At 43.6% G+C, this 23,240-nt stretch overlaps 1 protein-coding gene across 18 annotated transcripts in view; it reads left to right on the top strand.

Moving 5' to 3' along the window:
- Positions 1 to 23,240, top strand: part of ZNF236 (zinc finger protein 236) — a 91,569-nt gene that overhangs the window by 12,356 nt on the left and 55,973 nt on the right. For 11 of the 18 annotated variants that reach the window (XR_014840778.1, XR_002345824.2, XR_002345821.2 and 8 more), the window contains exons 2-9: positions 2,514 to 2,656; positions 3,844 to 4,008; positions 12,402 to 12,580; positions 13,120 to 13,244; positions 13,534 to 13,706; positions 14,971 to 15,114; positions 18,372 to 18,569; positions 19,253 to 19,481. Coding sequence is in view for 5 of the 18 variants with exons in the window: in XM_021099035.2 (XP_020954694.1) it covers positions 2,514 to 2,656; positions 3,844 to 4,008; positions 12,402 to 12,580; positions 13,120 to 13,244; positions 13,534 to 13,706; positions 14,971 to 15,114; positions 18,372 to 18,569; positions 19,253 to 19,481 (1,356 nt within the window). In the remaining 13 variants the exon portion in view is untranslated. The remainder of the gene's footprint in view (positions 1 to 2,513; positions 2,657 to 3,843; positions 4,009 to 12,401; positions 12,581 to 13,119; positions 13,245 to 13,533; positions 13,707 to 14,970; positions 15,115 to 18,371; positions 18,570 to 19,252; positions 19,482 to 23,240) is intronic. The other 7 variants (XR_014840822.1, XR_014840819.1, XR_014840835.1 and 4 more) reach the window with 2 other exon arrangements.

Raw genomic sequence — 23,240 nt, 5'->3', positions numbered from 1 at the left:
TGCCAGCCTACACCACAACCACAGCAAAGCCAGATCTGAGCAGCGTCTGCAACCTACACCACAGCTCACAGTGATGCCGGATTCTTAACCCACTGAGCGAGGCCAGGGATCGAACCAGTGTTCTTATGGATACTATTTAGATATTTTCGTTTCTGCTGAGCCAGGATGGGAACTCCAAAGTCAAAGTCCAAAGTCAGAGTTTAGAGATATGTGGATTTTGAAATTATACTCAATGTGAAAACTAAAGCATTTTTTTTCTTTCTAGTTATACTTTAATTTTTTTTTTTAATTTGAATTATTGTTGTTTTAAGTTTGTCGGAACCAAATTAATATTATGTTATCACAGGGATGAGGGACTTAACTGAAAAAGGAATTTTATTACAATTTGAGTTTTGTTAAAGAGTGAAGTCTTGCTGCTTAAGATAAAACTGTTTTCTAGAAAAGTCTTAATTCATAAGCAAAATGACATCATTTCAGTTTTAAGTGTGTAATTTCTTGTCTCTTAGGGTTTCATCTATCAATTGCAGTTCATTAAATCCCTTCTCATTTTTAGGTATCATATGAAGTAGTTTCAACATAGAGGCTGTGAAAATCATTAAATAGCCTTTTATTTTTGCATTTTAGAAATTAAGTTGAGGGGCTCTTTTATTACTGTATTCAGGAATTCCCTTGTGGTGCAGCGGGTTAAGGATCCAGTGATGTCACTGCAGCAGCTTGTGGCACTGCTGTGGTCTGGGTTTAATCCCTGGCCTGGAAACATCCATATACCAAGGACACACACACACACACACACACACATAGTTCTGTTACTGCATTCAGACTTTAGGTTAAAACATTTGTACTGAGTTCTTAAAACCCAGTTTTCATCAGATATTTCACTTGTGCCTTCCTAACCTCTAAAGTATTTCTTCCCATAGTACTGACTTTTCCAAAGGGATTAATACGTTAATTAATGTGGTCCCAGCAGTCATTTTATTTGGGCCTGGGGAGTCATTAAACATTTTGTTGTTGTTGTAGAGATTTTGAATGCATGGTCTTTGGGTAGAATGTGGGTAGAGTTAAGAATAAGTGGAATAAAATTCTGTCTTTTCCTTTAGTAGACCCATCTTGTTAGTTAAGTTGCAGTCTTTTGAATTACATTAGTATTCCTTGAAAATGGAATTCGCTTTACTCAAGCATCTGCCAGAAGAAGTTTTGAAGCTCTTGCCAGCTTTCTCCACGCTTTCTGCTCTACATCCAGCATGTTTCCCCCTGCACTCCCATCCTTTGGGGTCTCACACCTCTTGCTTTAAGGCATACCCTCCACAGGCCAGGTGGGAGCTGCAGGCTTTTTCCTCAGAAAAGGGATGTAAAGGTCTAGAGAAAATGTGGAGTGCTGTGTTTGCCACGTGGACATTTGAGCTGGGTTGAGTCTTAAATTAACCCCCTACCCTGCTTCCAAATTTCTAAATTGTAATATTTTGGGGTCAGACTGGATACAAATAGTTGTATGTGACATTTCTGTCTTTGAATAGTTAACATGTATTAGGCATTTGTGCCCAAATTTTAAGACTTAGGGTGTATTTACTTATTTTCAAGAATTGAAGAGGTTTAGGATATTTTTATTTTGTGACGTTCTTGACATATTTTTGTGATTATTGAATATTCTTTTCTTTTTTCTTTTTTTGGCTGCCCTGGGGCATGAGCATGTGGAGTTCCCAAGCCAGGAATCAGATCTGAGCCACAGTTGCAGCCTATGCTGCAGCTGTGGCAATGCCAGATCCTTAACCCACTGTGCCGGGCAGGGATTGAACCTGTGCCCCAGTGCTCCAGAGATGCCACAAATCCCATTGGGCCACAGCAGGAACTCCTGCATATTTATTCTTCTTTGAAAATACTTTTAAGTGTATATCCATTTTCCTAGATGGGTTTGTAGAAAGTGCATTGAGGAACCTGAGGTTTGTCCAAAGCATTGAAATCCATTATGTTCCTAAACCATAAGCATGAAAGAGAACAAAGGTTCTACCTCTTTGACTTAATCTTGCTTTGCAGGAGTATTCAGAGGTAGATTGAATTAGCAAATAGCTTTTATGTTTCTACTGGAGTTTTGTTTACTGAGTGATTTAAGAACTGGATTATTGATGAACCCTCAGTGTGACGTAGAGGTGAAATGCCTCTGTGGTGTGTTGTGACTTAGCAACAGTACTGAGCAGGCTGGCAAGTTTTAGAAGCATTATGGCTTCTGCGTCCTTGAGTGGGTATCAGTCAAGCCTCAGGAGTGCGGTTTCAGGTTCCTAAAAATCCTCTTCACGGGTGTTTAGATTTCTGTCATCCTGTGTCTCAGTCACCTCGACATGTCTCATTTCTAACTTAAAACATGTCCGTTACAGAATTTAAGATGTCATCAGTTTCATCTGAGATCTCTCATAAATCTCTGACATTTGGTTTTTAAACAATAACCAAATAATTTAGTTTTATTTATGTGATGAGAATAACCACTGGTATTTATTGTTTATACTTATGCAATTTTATAGATGGAGTTTTAACATTGAATGCGGAGAACACTAATTATGCCTATCAAGTTCCAAACTTCCATAAATGTGAAATCTGTCTGCTATCTTTTCCAAAAGAGTCCCAGTTTCAACGCCACATGCGGGATCACGAGCGAAACGACAAGGTATGTATTTTAAAAAGGGATGTCAGCGATGTGAGCGTTGAAACTGGAGGAATTGTAAAAGTCACATGTAAATTCAACATTTTCTTACTCCTGAATTGTGGAACATTCCATATTATATAACTACCTATTTTGGCACTTTGTTTCTAGTGGTAGTATTTCTAGCCACTGGTAGAGAAGAGAGAAAGTGAGAGCTTGCCTAGTGAATCTAATGAAGTTATTTATGGTAGACAGAGAAATACTCTGAAAATATAACTTTCTTCAGTAGTTTCAGTTACCCATATCTTGATGTGTTTTTCTCAGGCAGGGAGTGTTACCCTTGAGTGGTGCTGCATTTTGAGAAGGTATTTGAGGTATTTGAGATCATATTTCCACAGGGAGCAACACTATCTTCCACAGGGATTTGAAGGCTTTTTGCAGGGCCTCCGAGATCCAGGGCATTTGTGTCCCGGTGCAGGGACCTGCCTGAGGGTGGAGCGTGGCCATGGGCTGTGCAGAGAAGAGCACGTGCGCCTTTTCTCTGGGTTCGGGGGGTGTGAGCTGCGAGCCCCTGGACACTAGGGTCTCTTTTCTGGAGGACAGATGTGACCAGCTCGGCTGTGCTTTCCGCTGGAGTGATAATGCTGTCCCTTTAGTTGCACAGTACCAACACTGGTGCCCACCGGCCTTCTCCAGGGTGGACATGTGAAAATACTGACCCCTTAGGGCTGGGTGTTCCCCAGGGAAACACTGAGATTGCTTGCTCTCCACAAGTAAGTGGCGGGATGCCCTCCACCGGGGGACATTTAGATGGGGACAAGCAACTGTTCCAATCCAGTAACAGTTTTTGTTACTGGTTTACTTGAAGTGATTTTGTTTACATCAGTGGAGTTGTCTTAAAAGAAGGGAAAAATTCTACCCAGTGAGTTGAAGTTTCTCACTTTGACCTCAGACGCTCCATTCGGATACACTTCTCTGCAGCCTTTCTTATTAGACTTACTTTCTGCACAGACGTGGCATCGTCCTTGTGCTCCGTGAGAGACTGTGAAGAGCTTTACTGAGTCCATTTGCATTTACTGACTTTGGGTCCAGGTGGCCTTCAGAAGTTGCTAGAAAGTGTGTCTGTGATTATGGTGCTTGTTAATATTTGAATGACTGTTGTTGTGGAAAGATTGTATCTCAGTGGCTTCTCGACTTTTCTCTCCACATAGCCACATCGCTGTGACCAGTGCCCCCAAACCTTTAATGTTGAGTTCAACCTGACACTTCACAAATGCACCCACAATGGGGCGGACCCCACCTGTCCCGTGTGTAACAGGAAATTCTCCAGAGTGGCTAGTCTCAAAGCGCATGTTATGCTGCATGAAAAGGAAGAGGTAATTATTTTGGCCTGTACTTTTGTTAACTGACTTTTCAAATGCATCTCATCCTTAGTCAGGAGGATTTTAGGTATGAATGAGTTTTAGGCAGCCTTTTGTATAGGTTTCAAGCATCATTCATCACTGTATTTGCCTCGGCTGGTCTCCAGGTCTCTGGTAAAGCGTTTTATTTTCAAGTCACAACACCTTAGGTAGAGCCATTTTCACGTGTGGTGTATTTGGACTATCAAACTGTGTCCACATTGCTTGCCTACCTCTGCCTTTAAACAACAACAGCAACAGAAATTTAACTTTGGTAGAATCCTGAATGGCCAAAAGTAAATCTTCTGTCTCTAAAGATGGTAGAATTCCCTTGCTTGGCTCCTGGATCCCATGACATGTGGGAAATGGGGAGAAGGGAAGAAATTCCTGGTGACCCAGAGTAGTTTATGCACCAGAGTGAATAGTCCTGAAAGGGCCACAGGCATGGCTCTGGGACAGGTGGAGGATGCTGGCTGCAGGGCTGAGCGCAGGAGGGAGCCCTGCCCTGCCTGGTGGGCGACCTGCTGTGGTAGCTCTGGAATAGTGCCTATTGGTCACTGTAGAGAATTAGGAAAATGCAAATGTAAAAAGGAGAAAATTACAGTCCCTCCAGTTAAACCGTGCAGGGGTGATTACGAGAACTATTCGATATATTTGCCTCCTGAGACAGAAGTGCATATGGCGTTTAAATTGTATATATAACATTTGCATCCTAAAAATTGAGATTATACTTTGTATATAGGTTTGTATCCTCTTTTTACATGTCTTTAATTTTTAATATAAAGTAATTTATTTTTATCTTTTAAATGCAAAAGTAATACGTATTTTTTGGGGGGAAAGTTATGTTACTAAACATTAACAGAGTAACGTAAAAGAACCAATAATCACACCAGTTGTCGAGAATGCATGTGCAGTCGACCCTTGAACAGCTCGGGTTTGCCCTGTGTGGGTCCACTTGTCCATGGAGTTTTTCAGGTGGTGTGTCCTGCAGCTCTGCCTGGTTCGCAGGAAGCTGCGTCAGAGGAAACAGAACTGTCGTCGTGGGGGGACACCTATGTGGGGGTTGGTGCCCCGACCCTTGTGTTGGTCAAGGGTCAGCTGTGTAATCTTGCAGAGTTTTTTTTTTTTTTTTTTGGCTATACATGCTTTCCATAATAGTTTATATATTTAGGAGTAGTTTTTTATTGTAAATGTAGCTATGTACTATTTTGTGACCTATTCTTTCCCTTTGGTATATTGTAAATACACCTCTTCCTCTTTCACTTACTGAGCCATGAGTGCTTTTCTCATGTCACTATTGTGAATTACCTTATTAAAGTATTCAGCATCTGAATGTAGCATCGTGATATTTAATCATTTCCTTTATTATTTAACATTTAAGTTGTTTATATATTTTCAGTATTATAAGTAATATCTTTGTATGTCTCTAATTGAGTAGGATAGGTTCCTACAGTTGGGTTTACTGAATTAACCAGACCTTTTCGAGTTCTTTATAGAATGTGGCATTATGTTTTAGAAAGCGTGATGCTTTATACCTTCTGCCGATTTCTTTATACTGTAGGCCTGCCTCTCTCATTCAGCTATAGTGCTGTCCAGAAATGGCCATTGTTTTCTTTTGAAAAAGCAGAAAGTATTTAATATGGTATATGAAACATTTCAAAATAAGTCCTATACGCATGTCCTAAGAATCAAGCAGCAGGGAGGGGATTAGTGAGAAGAGTGTCGCCGGCGCCCACCCTGGCTCCCCGTTCTCCTCCCAGAAGATGCCATAGCAGTTTCCCTGTTCCCTTCCAGGGCCCTTAATGCTTCCCACTAATATAGCCCGAATTAGTCTGCTTTTTTCTTCAGTTGACTGTACCTTCAGTGTTGTTAATCACAGCCACCAGGTGTTAGGTTGTGTGTGTCACATACACCTGTGTCATAAGCAACAGGCTTCTGTATAGGCTCTTCCCGCCATTTGTGTGAATAAACAGCTTCAGTGAGTAATACATGTATTATATATATATTTGTCTTTTTAGAACTTCACTCGTGGCATATGGAGGTTCCCAGGCTAGGGGTCAAATCAGAGCTGAAGCTGCCGGCCTACACCACAGCTCACGGCAACGCCGGATCCTTAACCCTCTGAGCAAGGCGGGGGATTGAACCCCTGTCCTCATGGATGTCCTCTTTAACCACTGAGCCACGATGGGAACTCTGTGCAGTGGGTAATCTTTTCATGGAGAGTTCTTGTGATTTGCTTAGAAGTACTACCCAACTGTAAACTTACCATTTTTAAAAACCCCACTGTCTTCTGGTGCAGATCTGCACAGTGCAGGGCACACTCAAATTATAGAAACAGTGAGTTCACACTGATTCCATCAGCTCCGGTCCCTTCTCACAGGGTGCTTCCCCCCCCCCGCCCCATAGTTCATATTTGCGTGTTCCATGTCCCTTCCTCCACGAGAGGCCATGGCTCCCGGCAGTGGCTCACGTCCCTTCCCTCATTTGCTCAGTCCTGTGTTATGCCTGAAGTGGTTTCCCAGTGCTTGGTTCACACCACTACAAGGAACCCTTCTGAGGTACATTTAAGATTTGCAGTCAGTTCAGGCTTTCGATTCTCATGCTTTCTGTGTTGGGCCCACCCCTTTCTGTTCTTAGATATGTGGCCCTTGGTTTACTCCTCTCACTTAGGGCTGGGCTAGTGTGACCACCAAGACAGCCCAGTGCAGAGTTGGGGTTGAGGGCTGAGACTTCAGTTCTGGAATAGTGGGATGATAAGTCAGAATGGCACAAATGGGCCTTCAGAAGACCGACGCCTCTGTATCCCACCCGTTCCTGGACCCCAGTCTTGCTTCTCAGTTTGTCTTTATTGTGTTTTCTCTTTGTAATGATAGCAAATGTTCGTATGTTTATTTTACTCTTCTGATTTATTATTAATGTGGACTTTAGACTTTTGCCTGATGATGATGAAAAATTAGTTGGGGAGTCCCTGTTATGGCTCAGCAGGTAAAGAACCCCACATAGTGTCCATAAGAATGCAAGTTCGATCCCTGGATCCCTTCAGTGGGTTAAGGATCCGGCATTGCCACAAGCTGTGTTGTAGTCCCAGATGTGGCTCGGATCCCACGTTGCTGTGGCTGTGGCATAGACCAACAGCTCCAGGTTCGATTCAACCCCTAGCCTGGGAACTTCCATATGCTGCAGATGCAGCCCTAAAAAGAAAGAAAAATTAAGTTGTTATTTTAATTGCATTAAATTTTTAGATTAAGGGGAGCATTAAATCTTTAACATATTGAATCTGTTGTCAGAATATTCAGTAATGTTCATATGGATGTAACGCATTTAAATTTGTTCTTAACTGGTAGCATTTTTTATTAACATCATTTGGGGGTCTTTCAGATATGGATTATTGGTATTTGTCTATAGGAAAACAGTGTGCCTTTTTTTTTTTTTTTTTTTTTTTTTTTTTTTCCTTTTTCAGCTGCACCTGCGGCATATGGAATTTCCTAGACCAGGGATCTAACCTGAGCTGCAGCTGCAGCTGCAGCAACGTCAGCTCCTTAACCCACTGTGCTGGGTGGGGGATTGAACCCTTGTCACCAGAGACAATGCTGGATCCTTAACCCATTGCACCACAGTGGGAATTCCTAGCTTATTTTTGTATGTTAGTTTTGTAGCCTATTATTCTAGCAGATTCTCTTTGGGTTTTCAGATGTACAGCTTCATCTACAAATAGTCATTAGGTAATGAGATTTTTTGTTTTGTTTTCACGCAACACACGGGGGGTTTAAATAAACCAGATCTCACCCCTTGAATTTTCAAACAGTTTTTAAAAAGTTGCAGACATCGTGTTACTACTTCACCTTTAAATACTTCAGTCATATCCCCTAAAAACAAAGACATTTTCCTCGTTATCACAAAATGGTGACCACACTCCAGAGTTAACATTGCTCTAAGTATCCGTCTTTAGAACCCTGGTTAACAGGTCCCGGAGTGACCTGGGGAGGATGGTGCAGAGCTGAGTCGAGAACAGGAACTACCCCTCCCCTGACCCCGAAGGCAGGTAAGGACGGGCTCAACGCCGTTCCTTTGCGCTGGGGCAGATCCCTTCCTCCATTCACGGCTTCCGTGGTCTCTGTGTCTCCATGAGTTTTTCACTGAGAGTCCTTTTCGTGGAGTAGTTAAATCTAAGCAGTCTAATGAGTATTTATCATTTGAAAAACCCCCACGTGTACATTGGGTGTGCATGGCTTTTTGCGCTGGTTTTCCCTCACCAAAGCCCAGCTTCACAGGGTTCTAATATTATTTAAACTGGACTGTATTGACCAGTCGTCTGTGGTGCAGACAGTTGCTGAGGGTCCCGTTTCCCTGAGAGTCTCAGCTGTCGCTAGGGCCCCAGGAGTCTGTCATAGTCACTGCTGCCTCCCCGCAGGCTGGGATCAGGGCTGCAAGCTTCGAATTTCTCTGTGAGATGGAGACACTGCTTTGTCTTCCCAGAAGAGTGAGGTGTTTGGAGATAGGTGTGAGAAACAGAAGCAGAGCCTGACCAGGGACAGAGACATGGACTGCATTCCGCCTAATACTGAGCTCATTGCTGCGAGCTCATCTGTTTGTGGCTTCCTGACATTGGTGCCCATCAGCCTGGTGGGAGTCAGATGGTTGTTTGCCTCCAGGGTAGGATTTATGGAGCACGTGATGGAGCAGCAGAGGAGTCAGTGTTGGCAGGAGGTAGAAATGATGAAACGTGTGGACCAGGCTGGATAAGTAAAGAGAAGCCGGGGTTTGTGTGTGGGGCCTCTGGAGTCCTGGGGGGTGTGTGTCACGGGAATGGAGGTCCCAGAATGGTGGGGTCACAGGAGGGGCGGTGCTGGCATCCTGGTTGAGCCTGCCCTCAGGTGAGGGTCAAGGCAGGTGTGACACTGGGCAGAAGCACTGCACAGCCTCTAGTCCCAGGCCACCAGGACAGCAAGGCTTACTGTGCTCCCTCCTAGCGTTTTCTTAGTTACACCTGTCAACATTTTCTCTAACTCCCATAACTGAAAAGAGAAGTAACAGTAATTTATCATTTCCAGATGTGCTTAGGTCTTCATACATTGTTTTCAAAATCTTCCTTCATTGTATTTTCTCTTCTGCACACTTTGTCCAAATTCTTTTCTGGGTTGTTCCCCAAAGCGGAGCTCAGAGTTTTTTTCACCAGTGGTGAATGTCTCCACTTTATTTCACTTCTGTCAGTTTTTAATTGTTGTTGTGCAGTGTGGCAGCTGTGATGGGAGCTCGTGCAGCCTGGTCTCACTGGAACCCTTGTATCCTTGACTAAACTCCAGCTGCCTTTGCCTTTCACTGTTATCGTGGTGAGAATGCAAACTGTTTCTGACTCCCTACTTTTTTTCTCTTGAAAGGCCTTTGGGAAATGTGTATTTTCTGAAACAAGTTGACTTTGCATTTCTGTTACTACTAACTTGTCTTCTATTCCCTTTCTTTGAATATAGCAGATTCCCCCTTCGATCATTACATACCCATAGGTGAAGAAAAGGGTGCGGTAGTCAGAAGAGAGGCTTTTGCATAACTGGGGCTTGGAGCTGGGATAGAAGCTATGAATGCTCTGTCTTCTCGCTTGTGCTGTGGGGAGAGGGGTTCAGGAATCTGGGAAGTGACCTCGCCTCAGTAACCACATGCTGCATAAGAGGTCAGGGCTAGGGATTTCATGTGAGCAGAACAATAACAAAGGGCTTTGCTGTGCTTATTTCAGATGTGAAAACATGTTGGCAATATGTAAAAAACAGGGTACTCTCTTTAAAAAATCGTTGTATTCAGGTACAGGTTCAGAGCTCCCCTCTCACCCAAAGTCTGGTGTTTGTTCTGTGGTACAGAGCTGGTGGGGCAGCTGCGGAGTCCATGACCCCCACTTGCTCTGCCCTCTTTGACTGATCCTTGTTCTCATGGTTACAGTGAAAGGTGGGGAGGGACTTCTGCTATTTATTTTATTTTTTATTTTTATTTTTATTTTTTGACTTCTGCTTTTTAAAGGCGTGACCCCAAAGTCAGGATCACTCCTGCTGCTGCCCCACTGAGTGTTGTTGGTCATCATACAGTGTGATTAGTGGTTAGGCAAGTTGGGAGCAGAGTGTTTAGCTGGATAGTGATGTGCTCAGTTAAGCATGTCTTCTATTATCATATAAGAGAAGAAGAATGGATATTGGAGCACAATTATCAGTCTTTTCCATGTAGTTAAATCTTACATTTTAGCTATTTTGTAGGTAGATAAAAATGCTGTAAGCAAAACTGGTTCCCTCAGCCAGAACTGGGAAAAGGGTGGTCTCACATGGAACATGTTTTTGACAATGCCAACCCCATTCCAGCCAAATTCCAACAGAACTCAGCGAGGCTGAGTGGAGAAAGGTCACCCACCCTGTCCCATCCTTGTCCCTTGGAAGCAGATGGCATTCTGTCCTGACCACCAGGGGTTATGGAGGGAGCTTGTTTTGCATCCCTCTCCTGGCACGAGGTGGCCCCCGGAGCCCCCCAGTGGTGTTAGGGGAGCCAGGCTGGAAGCTGACCTTCCGTTTCTGCTGTGCTCCTAACTCAGCCTGGAGATGTGGGATGGACTGGTCTGCATGTGCTTTCCAGCCCCTGGTGTCAGCGGGGCCCTGTGAGGGGCCCTCCACTCCACACTTGTCCAGTGCTGCATCCAAATGGGAAGACTGCCTACTAAAATGAGCTGAGTGGACTATGATGGGGACCGGCTCTTGAGTGCTTGGAGGGTGGCGTCCTGTGGGGTGGGCTCTAGGTGTATCTCTGCAAAGTCCTGTAGCAAAAGAAGACAGCTCCTGAGAAACCGTGGGGCAGAAAGCACAGCGCTTGGGCATCAGGCTCAGGGCTCTGAGGGGAGGGATGGGGGTGGCCGAGAAAAGTCATAGGTGGCCCTGGGGCAGGGGAGGTGGGAAGGGCAAGTGCAAGTAGAGGAGTAGCCTAAAGGCGGTTAGTGTTTATTGTGTTAATGCTCTGACTTTAATAATCCAGCCAGGTGAGTGCTGATGGGAATGCTGTACATCTCCCTGGGTGATCTGCTAGTGCTTAGCAGTCACTGAAACCACCCTGGAGCTAGGGGTTTGGGGGAGGCACTGGTCACTGTGGGGAGCCCATGGGGCAAGTCTGTCAGTGTCAGCTGTCTGTCTGCTGTCTTGCACCCACCAAGCCTTGCTGGGGGTTGCCGGTACTGGCATTTTCTGTGTGTTTACGAGACTGTGCAGTGCAGGATGGGAAGAAAGAGCCACTTTGTTGTTTGGAAATACCAGTCTATGCTCATTGACAGGTTACACTCATTCTTTAACATGTTTGGACAATTCCATTTTGAGGATTATTTAAGTAAATAATTGTATTTTGCAACTTCAAATGAGTAAACTAATTGAACCTTGTGCCGAGCCCATGAGTCATTAGTGAGTCCTTCCTCTGTTCAACGCACTATTCCTCTGTTCAATGCACTATTCAACATCTTACACTCATCATTCTACTTACCTTTATAACAACCCTATGAGCGTGAGTGTTGCCCTCATCACGGCTTCACAGCTTCGAGTGGTCAGCACCCCAGATGCACACAGCCAGCACTTGGCAGCCTTGATGTGAACCAAGACCCAACTCAGGAACACCTGCACAGTGTTACCCTAATTGAAATATGAGGGATTTAAAGTTTATGGTGGCTGTGTCTTCAAAAGTTAAAACAGAAGAAATACATTTTATTTTAATATATTTTATTTATGAAAATATATCCAAAGTATCATAATCCAAATATGAAAAGTTATTGAGCTGTTTTACATTCTTTCTTTTTTCAGTAAGTCTTTGAAATCCTGTGTGTGTGTTTTATATTTATTCCACAGCTCTGTTCAGGCTACACCTGTTTCAGGTGCCCAGAATGCCATGTCTGCATAGAGTCCCAGGCTTTTCTGTAATCGACTGCCTAGAACCCAAATTGAAAGAATGACAGGTGTTTCCATTTCAAAGTTTGCCAGCTGTCATTTTGTTTTAAGGTAGTCTGTTAAACTATAATCTTAATTTCCCTCACCCTTTTGTGGTGGTTGAAGTCATTCTGTTTCTCTTTAGAGTTGTCACAGCAAATGGACAAAATGCTCTTTACCCAAGATCCAGTTTGAAACAATTCACTTTGCTCAAAGATTGTATTGTTCTCTCATCCTTTCCCTATGTTTTTCTCGACAAAGAAATGATTTCTCTATATTCATATTTGGACGTAATGATATATTTCTTAAGCGGTGAAGATAGTGTTTTTTCCCCAAGGAAAGTGTCATTTGTGCCTCAGTCACGTACGTGCGAGTTCTTTTAAGAACGGAGGTGGTTCTGAAGTGTTTGCAGTGCTCACGGGCGGCCTCCTCTTGCAGAACCTCATCTGCTCTGAGTGTGGGGATGAGTTCACCCTGCAGAGCCAGCTGGCCATACACATGGAGGAGCACCGCCAGGAGCTGGCTGGGAACCGGACCCACACCTGCAAGGCCTGCAGGAAGGAGTTCGAGACACCAGCACAGCTGAAGGAGCACATGAAGACTCATTGTAGAGCCAGGTGGGGGCCTTTTCTTGGGCTGGAAAGTTCTGCTGTGTTGGAAGGTCGGTATATAGGGCCACAGCTCATTAGAGTCTTGGTGCTTGGAGGAGGGGTGGCTGCTGGGAGGTAGGGCTTGGGGGTCATCAGCATCCAGTATGGCACCTGGGGGAGGTGGCACATGCCCCTGTCCGTGTGGAAGTGGGAGCCACACTGTGTATTTGATATGTGTATTTGATCATCACAGGCAGAGCTTTGTCTAGAGTAGCCCTTCTGACCCTCCTTCCCCCGAAAGGGCTAGTGCCTGTAAGTGTGTACGTGTGAGTGGGTGTGTATATATATGAGTGTGTATGTGTGAATGAGTGTATATGTATAGGGATGTGTGTGAGTGTGAGAGTGTGTATATATGTGAGTGTCTATGTTTATGTGTGTGTGAGTGTGAGTGACTGATTCTCATTAACCTGTGTTCTGATGACCATCTAGCTTCCCACGGGGTTTTAACTCGAAGTGGTGGCACAGGGGTGCTGACTTACGGGGTGCTCTCCTCCTGCCTGCGCTAGGGTGTCCAGTACCCGGTCCTACAATCGGAACATCGACAGGAGCGGGTTCACGTACTCCTGCCCGCACTGTGGGAAGACATTTCAAAAGCCAAGTCAGTTAACGAGGCATGTGCGGATACACACAGGTAGGCGACACCTTGCTTCTGGGTGACTTGCTGGGGCCAAGGGGAGAATGTGTGCCCCAGGCGGCAGCCAGACCAGGGCTTAACTGTGGCTCCCTGAACGTGGCCTGTGGTCCTGGTGTGAGTTCTTGGTTCTGAGTGGCCGGGGGCTGTGTTTGAGTCGCAGGGAGATGTCTGCCTGGAGGGCTGCACTTGGGGTCCTGAGACTGGGTAACTTAAGTATTTCTCTTGTAATCCATCAGATGCTCACAGAACATGGAGCAGCATTTTGATCATTTTTCTCCCTCTCCAGGTGAAAGGCCATTTAAATGTAGTGAATGTGGCAAAGCTTTTAACCAGAAGGGGGCATTGCAGACACACATGATTAAGCACACAGGTGAAAAGCCCCACGCCTGTGCCTTTTGTCCCGCCGCCTTTTCTCAGAAAGGGAACCTGCAGTCACACGTTCAGAGAGTCCACTCGGAGGTAAGCGTCACGCTTGGGGCTCACAGGTGCGCAGTCACAGGTGGCACGGCTGGCTCTTGAGTTAATGAGGGAACTGGGGAAGATGCAGAGGTTCCCTGGCCAGGGATCGAACCTGCACCACAGCAGTGACAACGCTGGATCCTTAACCACTAGGTCACCCGGGAATGCTGGAAATTCTACTTTTTAATGTAGATGAAGAGCTTGTGTAGAGAGCAGACCCTGTTCAGAAACACCACCACCAACAGCAATACCAATGAGTTACTTTTAAAAACTAAGTTTTATTATCTAAGACCCAGAGGCACTAGGGAGAGCATATACATCTTAGTGAGGTTACCTTTAGATCTGAGAAGAATAATTAGGGCTTATCGGTTACTCTTGTGGAGCCGCCTCTGCAAAGAAGGTTGCTGAGGAATGTAGTGTATTGTGTAGCATCCAGGAAAATCTGAGGGGTCCTGTAACAGCCCTGGGATGTGCTTACTGATGCTCCCGGGTTTAGGAAACTTTCAGGGGGGCTGGGGACTCGCTGTCTCCCAGTCTGGAGACACCCTGGGACTTGTGGCGGGACTGACTCAAATGTTGCAGAAACAACCTCTGAAGGTTAGATTGTAAATATTGTCTAATCCTGTGATGAGTCTCAAGCTGTAAATTGTAAATTCAGTTCTTAACCAGGGCACTAGGTAGAACAGAGGTCTTCCCCAGGTTCAGAGGGTGATCACTTGTCCAGCCAGCAACTAGCGCTAGGCTTGAGCAGTGGGTTCAGGATGGTATAGACGTTTTCTGTGTGCCTGGCCGGCCCGATTTGTGGTCCCCTATCATTTAAAAGGTAGTCACCGACCTGGAACATTGGTGATGAAAAAAGTATACATTGTGTGGCCATCCTTCCTAATTTGTATATTTAAGGCTTAATCAGAGAAATATTTATATCTGTCTAGCCTTCACTGCTGAACATTGTGCTAAACCTTTTGAGAAATTGAGAACACATGTCAGATGTTTTTCCTAGATCGCAATAACTGAAGACTGATTTTCACTCCTGAACCAGTTCTAATGTATAGAAAGACTGAAATTTCATCTAATCTCATATTGGCAATATTGATTAAAGAATTGGGTCATTGATTCTAGAGCTGTCCACCTTAAAAGAAAAAAATATGATAAAGGGCTAGATTATTTGTCATTTTTAATTGAATGGTCAATTATAATTTGCTATAATTTAAATATTTTAATCTAATGATTTGTAAAAAGTCATTTTTCCTTTTTGCTCTTTAAGGTCAAGAATGGCCCTACCTATAATTGTACGGAATGCAGTTGTGTATTTAAAAGTTTAGGTAGCTTAAACACTCACATCAGCAAGATGCACATGGGTGGGCCGCAGAATTCCACAGGCGCTGCAGAGACTGCTCACGTTTTAACGGTAAGTTTAGTGAGCTGGTTGATAGAAGGATGTTCTTTTACCAAAATATGTCATCTTAATTATGACCTTAAAAATTGAATATTACTTAGAATATTATTTAGGACTACACAGGTGCTTTGACCATTTCATATATGGAGATAGAATGCTACTTTCTGTTTATTTGTTTACTTAGTAAAAAAAATCAAATTTTTAAAACTTTAGAATAGTATTACGTGATTCTGATTTATGGGCTATAATCTGAACCAGTTAAAAATAAGACAAAATGTGATCATTAACTTATGAAATTGTGGTTCCTGCAGTCAGTGTCATTGGTGATTATTGAATACTTATCCTTATAGTTTAAGAATCACTTCTCTTTTTAAAGTTATATTTTTCCATGTCTAATGTGGCAGTGATGATTTTTCCTGAGACCTTGGACTTTTGGGAAAGAAAATTGTATGACTCAGAACACATCACTTTTGTTCATTCTCTCCCTTCCTTCCTTCCTTCCTTTCTCTCTCTCTCTCTTTTTTTCTCTCTCTCTCTCTTTCTTTCTTTCTTATGGCTGTACCACGGCATATGGAAGTTCCTGGTAGGAGTCAAATTGAAGCTGCAGCTGCCAGCCTACACCATGGCCACAGCAACACCAGATCTGAGCCATATCTGTGATCTACGCAGTAGCTTGCAGCAGTGCTAGCTCCTTAACTCACTGAGAGTGAGGCCAGAGATCGAACTTGAATCCTCAGGGACACTATGTTGGGTTCTTAACTAGCTGAGCCACAGCGAGAAATCCTTACTCTTTTTCTGTAGGCTTCTGTAGCTCAGCCTTGATCAGTTGATGGTAAGAAACATCTAAGTGTAGCCTGTGGTACCTAGCCAACAGCAGTAGGCTTTGGACACACACATCTTGGCAGTGTTGATGTAGCTCATGAATGTGGTTGGTTGGTAGTTTATGTTAAGTTAGCAGCTGCCTCCAACCCAAATAGAAAACAGGCCTAGTTTGTATTTAGTTCCCAAGCATGAGGTACCCATTTAGTGTTTGCTTTCTCTTTTCTTTTCTCATAGTATTTACAGCTTGGGATCATTCCTCAGCTTACTCTTGATCAGGGAGAATGTTACAAAGAAGTTCTAAAACTGGAGAATAGTTAGAGTCTAATTTTAAGTCTTAAATTCTACTTTGGACTGAATGTTTTTTAAAATAAAACTTTTCGGTATATCAATTAAGGAGATATTAGAGTTTCACCATTTCCTTTTGCATTGTGCAGATCACATAGGTAGACGTAGTGAGTTACCTGTGGTGATAATCCGAATCATTTAAAAATGTATATTCTCAATAAAAACCTGATAGTGTCTTAAAGGGGTTTGGAAACCTGGCATCTCTCACACCTTCTACCCCCTTCTGTGTAAGCATCCTGTGTCAGGTGCATCTACCTCACCTTTTACCACCATCTGCGTGTGTAAGCATCCATTGTCAGGTCACACACAGTGCTCCTCAGGCCTGTATAGGATTCAGTGTTCTGCCTTCTGAACAATGTCTCTGATTTTGCATCTCCCGTTTTTCTAACTTGAACTTTTTGCTTTACTTTTGAGGGTTTTTCCAACTTTATCTTAATGACTCATTCATTGGATTTTTTTTTTTTTTTGAGCTAGTGAGGTTTTTAATTTCTGAAATTTCTCCTTGACTGTTTCTTTTTCAGAATATTCTATTTTAGTTTGATGTACTTTCCTTTGCAATCTAACTAGCATTTTCCTTTTAAAGTTCTCTTCTGCTTACTGAATTTTCTGTCTTGGGTGGTCTCCCTGTGCCTCCCCATCTCAGATAACTGGCGATCCTCTGTCACCTGTATTTAAGAACGAGACAGCAGGAAGGCTACCTCTGATCTTCTTACACATGGACAGAGGGCCAGGCTCCCAGGTTACTTGTGTATGATCGGCCAGGGAACCTGCTCTTAAATGGGGCCCCTGGTGGAGGAATGTAAAAGATTTTTCGTTTAGTCTAAGGAACTAAGGGCCACAAAAGGTGCCCTGCTTCTCCGTGTGTAGTTTTTTCATTTTCATCTTTGGAGGCCATTCCCCCATTTTTTTGCCTGAAGGTAAGTGCCTAGCTGCCATCTGTTCTATGGAGGAAGAATGGACTCATGGTCAGTCCTAAGGATTTTTTTCCTACGTCTTTTTTCCCCCTTTAAGTAATAGACTTTATTTTTAGAGCAGTTTTAGGTTTATAGTCAGTGAGCAGAAAGTACAGAGAACACCCATAGACTCCCCTCCATCAGTGCCCGTGGTTACCCCATTACTAACACCTTGCGTGGGTGCTATGTGCTTATTACAACTGCTGTCTTGTTATTAAGTAAAGCCCACACTCTGTAGGTTTTGACAGGTGTGCAGTGTCACTTGGAACATGTCCCTGCCCCACTGTCGTCTGCATACATGTTTCAGGTTCCTGGGTTTCTGAAGAATCAGATAGACTCTCTCCTCAGACCGTCTTGGTTGCAGCTTTTCAGAGCATTTATTCTTCCAATGCCTCTGATTTTCAGGAACTTTTTGAATTTTTTAGACCTCAGTAATTTCTCTTTTCTTTCCTTTCTTTCTTTCTTTGTTTCTTTGTTTCTTTCTTTCTTTGTTTCTTTCTCTCTTTCTTTCTTTCTCTCTTTCTTTCTCTCTCTCTCTTTCTCTCTTTCTTCCTTCCCTCCTTCCTTTTTGCTTTTTAGGGCCGCACCTGTGGCATATGGAAGTTTCCAGGCTAGGAATCGAATCAGAGCTACAGCTGGTGACCTACACCACAGCTCACAGCAACGCCAGGTCCTTAACCCACCGAGTGAGGCCAGGGATCGAACCTGCATCCTCATGGATACTAGCCAGATTCGTTTCTGCTGTGCCACGACGGGAACTCCCAGTGATGTCTTTCTTATTTTCTATATTTTGTAACTTTTTGTTCCTTCCTTTTAATGGGCTAACAGGGAGGTGAGGTCTGTGTGTTCAGTGCCCCCCCCCACCCCCCCGTCTTGAAGTGAAAGTCTCCTCTCCCCATAAAAGGCCTAAGAAGAATTGTAGTAGAGAAACTCATTGAATATGTTTTTTAAGAGCAGTTTTGTATCTAACTTAAAACTCAGTGAGGCATTTTAATTAAAATTAAAATTTATGTTTGAGATATTATTAGATTTTTGTGCTCATAAGGAAGATACGGAGAAAGGAGGTTTTCTTTCCTTTTTTTTTTTTTTTTTTTTAATGTACACATCAGTATCCTTGCTTATATATTGAGTGAGATGTTGCTGTTTCAGGCCACACTATTTCAGACCTTACCTGCTCAGCAGACGGAGGCCCAGCTGACATCCGCCAGTCGGCAGAGCTCACAGGCCGCAGCCGATGTCATCCAGCAGCTCCTGGGGCTCTCGGACCCGGGAACGGTGGAGCCCAGCCCGCCCCAAGCTGGCCAGCAGCTGGGCATCACTGTGGGCATCAACCAGGACATCTTGCAGGTGAGACCCGCTGCCCACTCTTGTCTGTGTTTGTCCACTGGGTGTCATTGTGGAGGAATAAATATTCAGGGCTTGTCAGAGTAAAGGGATCCTGATTGAAAAAAATCATATTGAGACAAAATCTGCTTATTTGATTGCTTATGGACAGTGCAGAATTTGAATGTAGAAACTATAGAAAGTTTAAAACCCTAATTTTTTTCTGTAAGTGAATTTTCTTGGAAAGAATAGGCTTTTCAGAGCTTGTATTTCTCCCCTGTTTCATTCTTTCCCAAGGTCCTGGTGTGGCTCTTGAGAGGCAGTGGCACCTCCCTCGTGGGTGTGCAGCATCTCTGCTCCTGAGGGACCAGAGGGGGAGGGCTCTCTCCCGACTCCCCTCCCCAAGTCCAGCTTTCTCCTCACCATCTTCATTCCCAGACAGATAGCCTTCCTTCTCCTCTCCCTCTAGTCAACTAATTCCCTTTCATTGAGAAATGTAAATGCTTGCCACATCAAAGTCTGGTGGCTGTGAGATGTCAGATACAGATGTAGAAGGGCTGTTTCAGCATCAAAATGCTTATAAATGACCACTTGGACTGTTGTGCTCCTGGCGGGGTAGGTCAGGCTTTATTGCGTCTTTGTAATTGATTGTGGCCGGCAGGTTCGGGCCGCGAATCTCCTAACCTCCTAGTTTTGTTCTGTCTCAGCAAGCCTTAGAAAACAGTGGGCTGTCTTCAATTCCAGCTGCAGCGCCTCCGAGCGACCCCAGCCACGCCAAGGCCCCCGTGGTGCAGGGGCAGAATCCGGACACACCCAGCGTCTCCAGTGAGCCGACCGAACCTGTGGATGCCGAGCCAGAAAAAGAGCAGGAGAGCCCAGAGAGGTTGGATAAAAAAGAAAAAAAGATTATAAAGAAGAAATCCCCGTTTCTACCTGGTAACTTTAATATACTTGTAGGTTTAGACATTTTGGTTGGTCCGTTGCTGCTTTTTAAGAGGCTTGATTTGTTTGTGGAAGGTTCTGATAGTATCTACTTAAAGCATTTGTTTGTCGTCCATTGTGTTAAAACTCACTTCTTCCCTGGGTGCCCATGTCCCTGATTAGGGGCCCTTCTGGCCACCCCACCTGGCTTTGTGCATTCTCTCCCGCTACTGTCCAGCCCCTCTTATCCACTCCTTTCTGCCAGTCTCGGCCCCTTCATCCCCCAGCACTGCCATCTGATGTCCCTAAAGACACTCCCCATCACTCCCAGCTTTATCTCTTGCCCCTGAGCACCCAAGACCTGCCCGACGTGCAGGCTTACATTCAGGCAGAGTTGGCTTCCTGCCGTTTCCTGAACACCTTATGTTTCCACAGGCTTTTCTGCATCACGAATGTCTTCTTCCTCACCCTCCTCTCCTGTTGACTGCCCAAACTCTGGAGGTTGGCTACGGCCAGCTCCTGCAGCCTCCTTGTAGAATCGCTCTGAAAGGGATCTTCCTCCCCTCAGCGCCACAGATTAGAATTTTTGTGACTCCTATAGTCGTTTGTGTTAATTGTTGCGGCTGGAATACTCCCCCTTCATTGCTGAGTACCCTGCTCAGTAGACTCTTGCACCGGGCGGGCATTACTAAATCTTCCTTGAATTAAATAGCTTCCTGCTTTTTAAGCAGAAGTGTTCCTATAAAAATATTTTTGTAGTGAATATAACTATCCTGCCCTCCCAGGTGTTTTGGGAACAAGTGCTTTCTTGCTGGAAAGTGGGGAATAACTGTCATCTTGGTTAAAGCTTCTTTCTGAGAGGGTGTTTTCTCATGGTGAACATGGGGTTGTGAAATCCTTATTTCTTAACCCACAAAACATTGTGGCCCTACTCTCCTTTTCTTCTGATCTGGCCCCCGCCCCCCCAACTCTCCAAGTGAAAAACGGAGCAGTGGAATCTAAGTAGTTTATCATCTGGGTTTTCCTGGGATCCTGAGAGGCAAGAAGGAATGGAAGGGCCATTTCCACATATTTTTATTAGCCATGTGACAGCCATATAGGTCACAGGCTAGCTGTGCATCCTTGAGTATCTCCTTTATGTGCACTGGATAAACTGAAGGAAACCCATTGTCCACGTGAAACCTTAGGGACCAGTCACTGCTGGCTGTGGTCATCATGCTGAAACTGCAGGTGCTCTGACGTGGCTGCAGGCAGCACATGCTTTTCTAGAGCAAAGGCCAGGCCTGGCTTCTAAAGATGCTTCTTAAACTGAGGAAGGGAACCTCATCCCAGGTCATCCCGTATCTCTGGGTATCAGCTGTCTCTTTTGCGCTGAGCGTTAGATGGAGACTTTAGAATGGACTTGCAGTTATTAATCTTATTGTACTTATTTTAATGTGCAGAGTTGTAGAATTTGTAAAGATTATGTAAATTGATTTTTGAAATATTTGAATAAATGAAATACTTAGAGTACTGAGCAAGTTTATGTAGTCCTAGTAAGTTTTAGATTAAATGTGATCCTTACTACAAGTTGGAGCCAACTTTTTGTTTTTTGATCATCTCTCCTATATATATATATATTTTTTTTTTCATCTCTCTGATATTGTGGTGAGAAAATTTCTGGAGACATGTTTCTATATAAAGATATTCCTTTTGATTAATACTTTATAGGGACCAGTATACCTTTAAGGGAATGACTGTTTCTGAAAATACCCCTCCAAAGATAGTTGAATACCATTTGATACCCTAAGAAGACCATGAGCAAACTGTTCTTGTCCCATAAATCTCAACATTTCCTTAACAGTTTATAATTAACCTTAATTATCTTTCTAAATTGAACATACTCTACCATCTAAAGCCATCACTATTTGATTTATTCAGCTTTATTAGGGTGACTATTTTTAGTAGAATTTGCTTTATTTAAGAGGTATTTTATGTATGAATTAAAAATTTAACAAATGCTTTTATGTTTTATCATAAAACCTGTGACATAATAAATCATTGTGAAGTTTTAATAAAGCTTTTTTTTTTCTTGGTTTTCTTTTTTAGGGCCACATCCCTGGCACATGGAAGTTCCCAGGCTAGGGGTTGAATTGGAGTGGCAGCTACTGGCCTACACCATAGCCACAGCAACACAGGATTGGAGCTGCACCTGTGACCTATGGCAGTGCCAGATCCTTAACCCACTGAGTGAGGCCAGGGATAAAACCCACATTCTCATGGACACTAGTTGGGTTCTTAACCCACTGAGCCTGATTGGAACTCCAAGTTTTAAAGAAGTTTGAAATGTATTATTGTAGGAAAATGTTGGCTATCTAGAAATCACAGGGAAAGTTGTTTTAGAAAACCGGTGACTTATTCCTTTAAGTATGACAATGGTATAACTGTTTTGTGTGGTAATCAATCTGAAGGCCAGGTGCTCTGGAACGAGGCCTTCTTATTACCTTGGGCTTGTACAAGCTGTAGATGGTGACATACTTTCACCACTTGAAGTACATGGGCTCTAAGAGGCTGTGGGTTTTGGATTCATCTGGTTTTCAAAAACATATTTTTTATCCCTTGCCTGCTGTTTTCAATTCTGAGTAGTAACCCTTCCTTCACTTTCTTATTTTGCTGCTTGTAGTCTGCTAAGTGTTTGGAGCTCTGATAAAGGACTTTTGTATATTGATCGTGCATCCAGCAACCAATTAACCTCTGTTGCTAATTGTAGCAATTTATGTGTAGATTATTTTGGGCTTTCCATGTAGAGAATCACTGTGTGTGAAGAATGACAGCTTTTTCCTTTCTGTTATATTGGCCTGGGCTTAATACAGGGTTGTGTAGAAATGTTGGTAGTGGTCTGCTTCCATCTCATTTTTTTTGTTGTTGTTTAAATTTTTATTTTTTGTCCACATCTGCCTCGTGCAGATGTTCCCAGGCCGGGGATCGAAGCTGTGCCACAGCCATGGCCTGAACTACAGCAGTGACAATGCCAGATCCTTAACCTGCTGAGCTACCAGGAAGATCCCATCTCATTTTCAAGAGCATGGTTTCACTATTTAATTATAGTTACTATAGGTTTTCTCATATAAAGCTCTCTTCAGCATCTGAGCTTGAAGTCCAAGATGCGAGTGTCTCTCTCGTTAGTTGTGGAACAGTAGTTACCTCTGGGTTGTGTCACCACACCTTGTTCCCTGCAAGGGCAGGAGCCTGCTTGGGACGGTGCTTGGCACATAGCCGGTGATCTCCTGGAAGGAAGGCCAGATCTTTCTGAGAAAATTGTACTCAGGCTCTAGAATTACACGGACCCTCAGTATGTGCTGTTTTCATTAACTGGAATCTGACCATGGACAAGTCAGTTGACTAAAATGTCAGCCCTCTCATCTGAAAAGAGAGCAATGATAGGATAAATGGGAAAGAACTGAATAGTGCCTGACACATCATAAGTACCTAATGAATGCATGTGTTTTTAAGTTACTTTTAAAGTAGGTGAAACTTCCTCATGCTGCATGATTCCAAAGACACAAGATGGAATACAGTGAAAAGTGGGAGGTCCCCTGCTCACCCTTGTCCTCATGTACTCCTCCCTCAAGCAGCTGCCATCATGGCCTTCTGTGTCTTTAAACAAGCATAAGCGTATTATTGTATATGATACATTCTTGTTTTTTAGCAGGATGTGTAGCATGTTGTATGTATTTTGCAGTTTACTTTTTTTTCCCCCACCTGATTTTATTTCACAAGATGCCTGAATAGTAT

The sequence above is a fragment of the Sus scrofa genome, chromosome 1 (assembly GCF_054392235.1).
Source record: "Sus scrofa isolate SSC_HxYL_T2T_F1_AM1 chromosome 1, Sscrofa_HxYL_maternal_Yorkshire_Landrace_v2.0, whole genome shotgun sequence".
Classification (NCBI taxonomy): domain Eukaryota; kingdom Metazoa; phylum Chordata; class Mammalia; order Artiodactyla; family Suidae; genus Sus; species Sus scrofa.
This window is presented reverse-complemented; position numbering and strand designations above follow the sequence as displayed.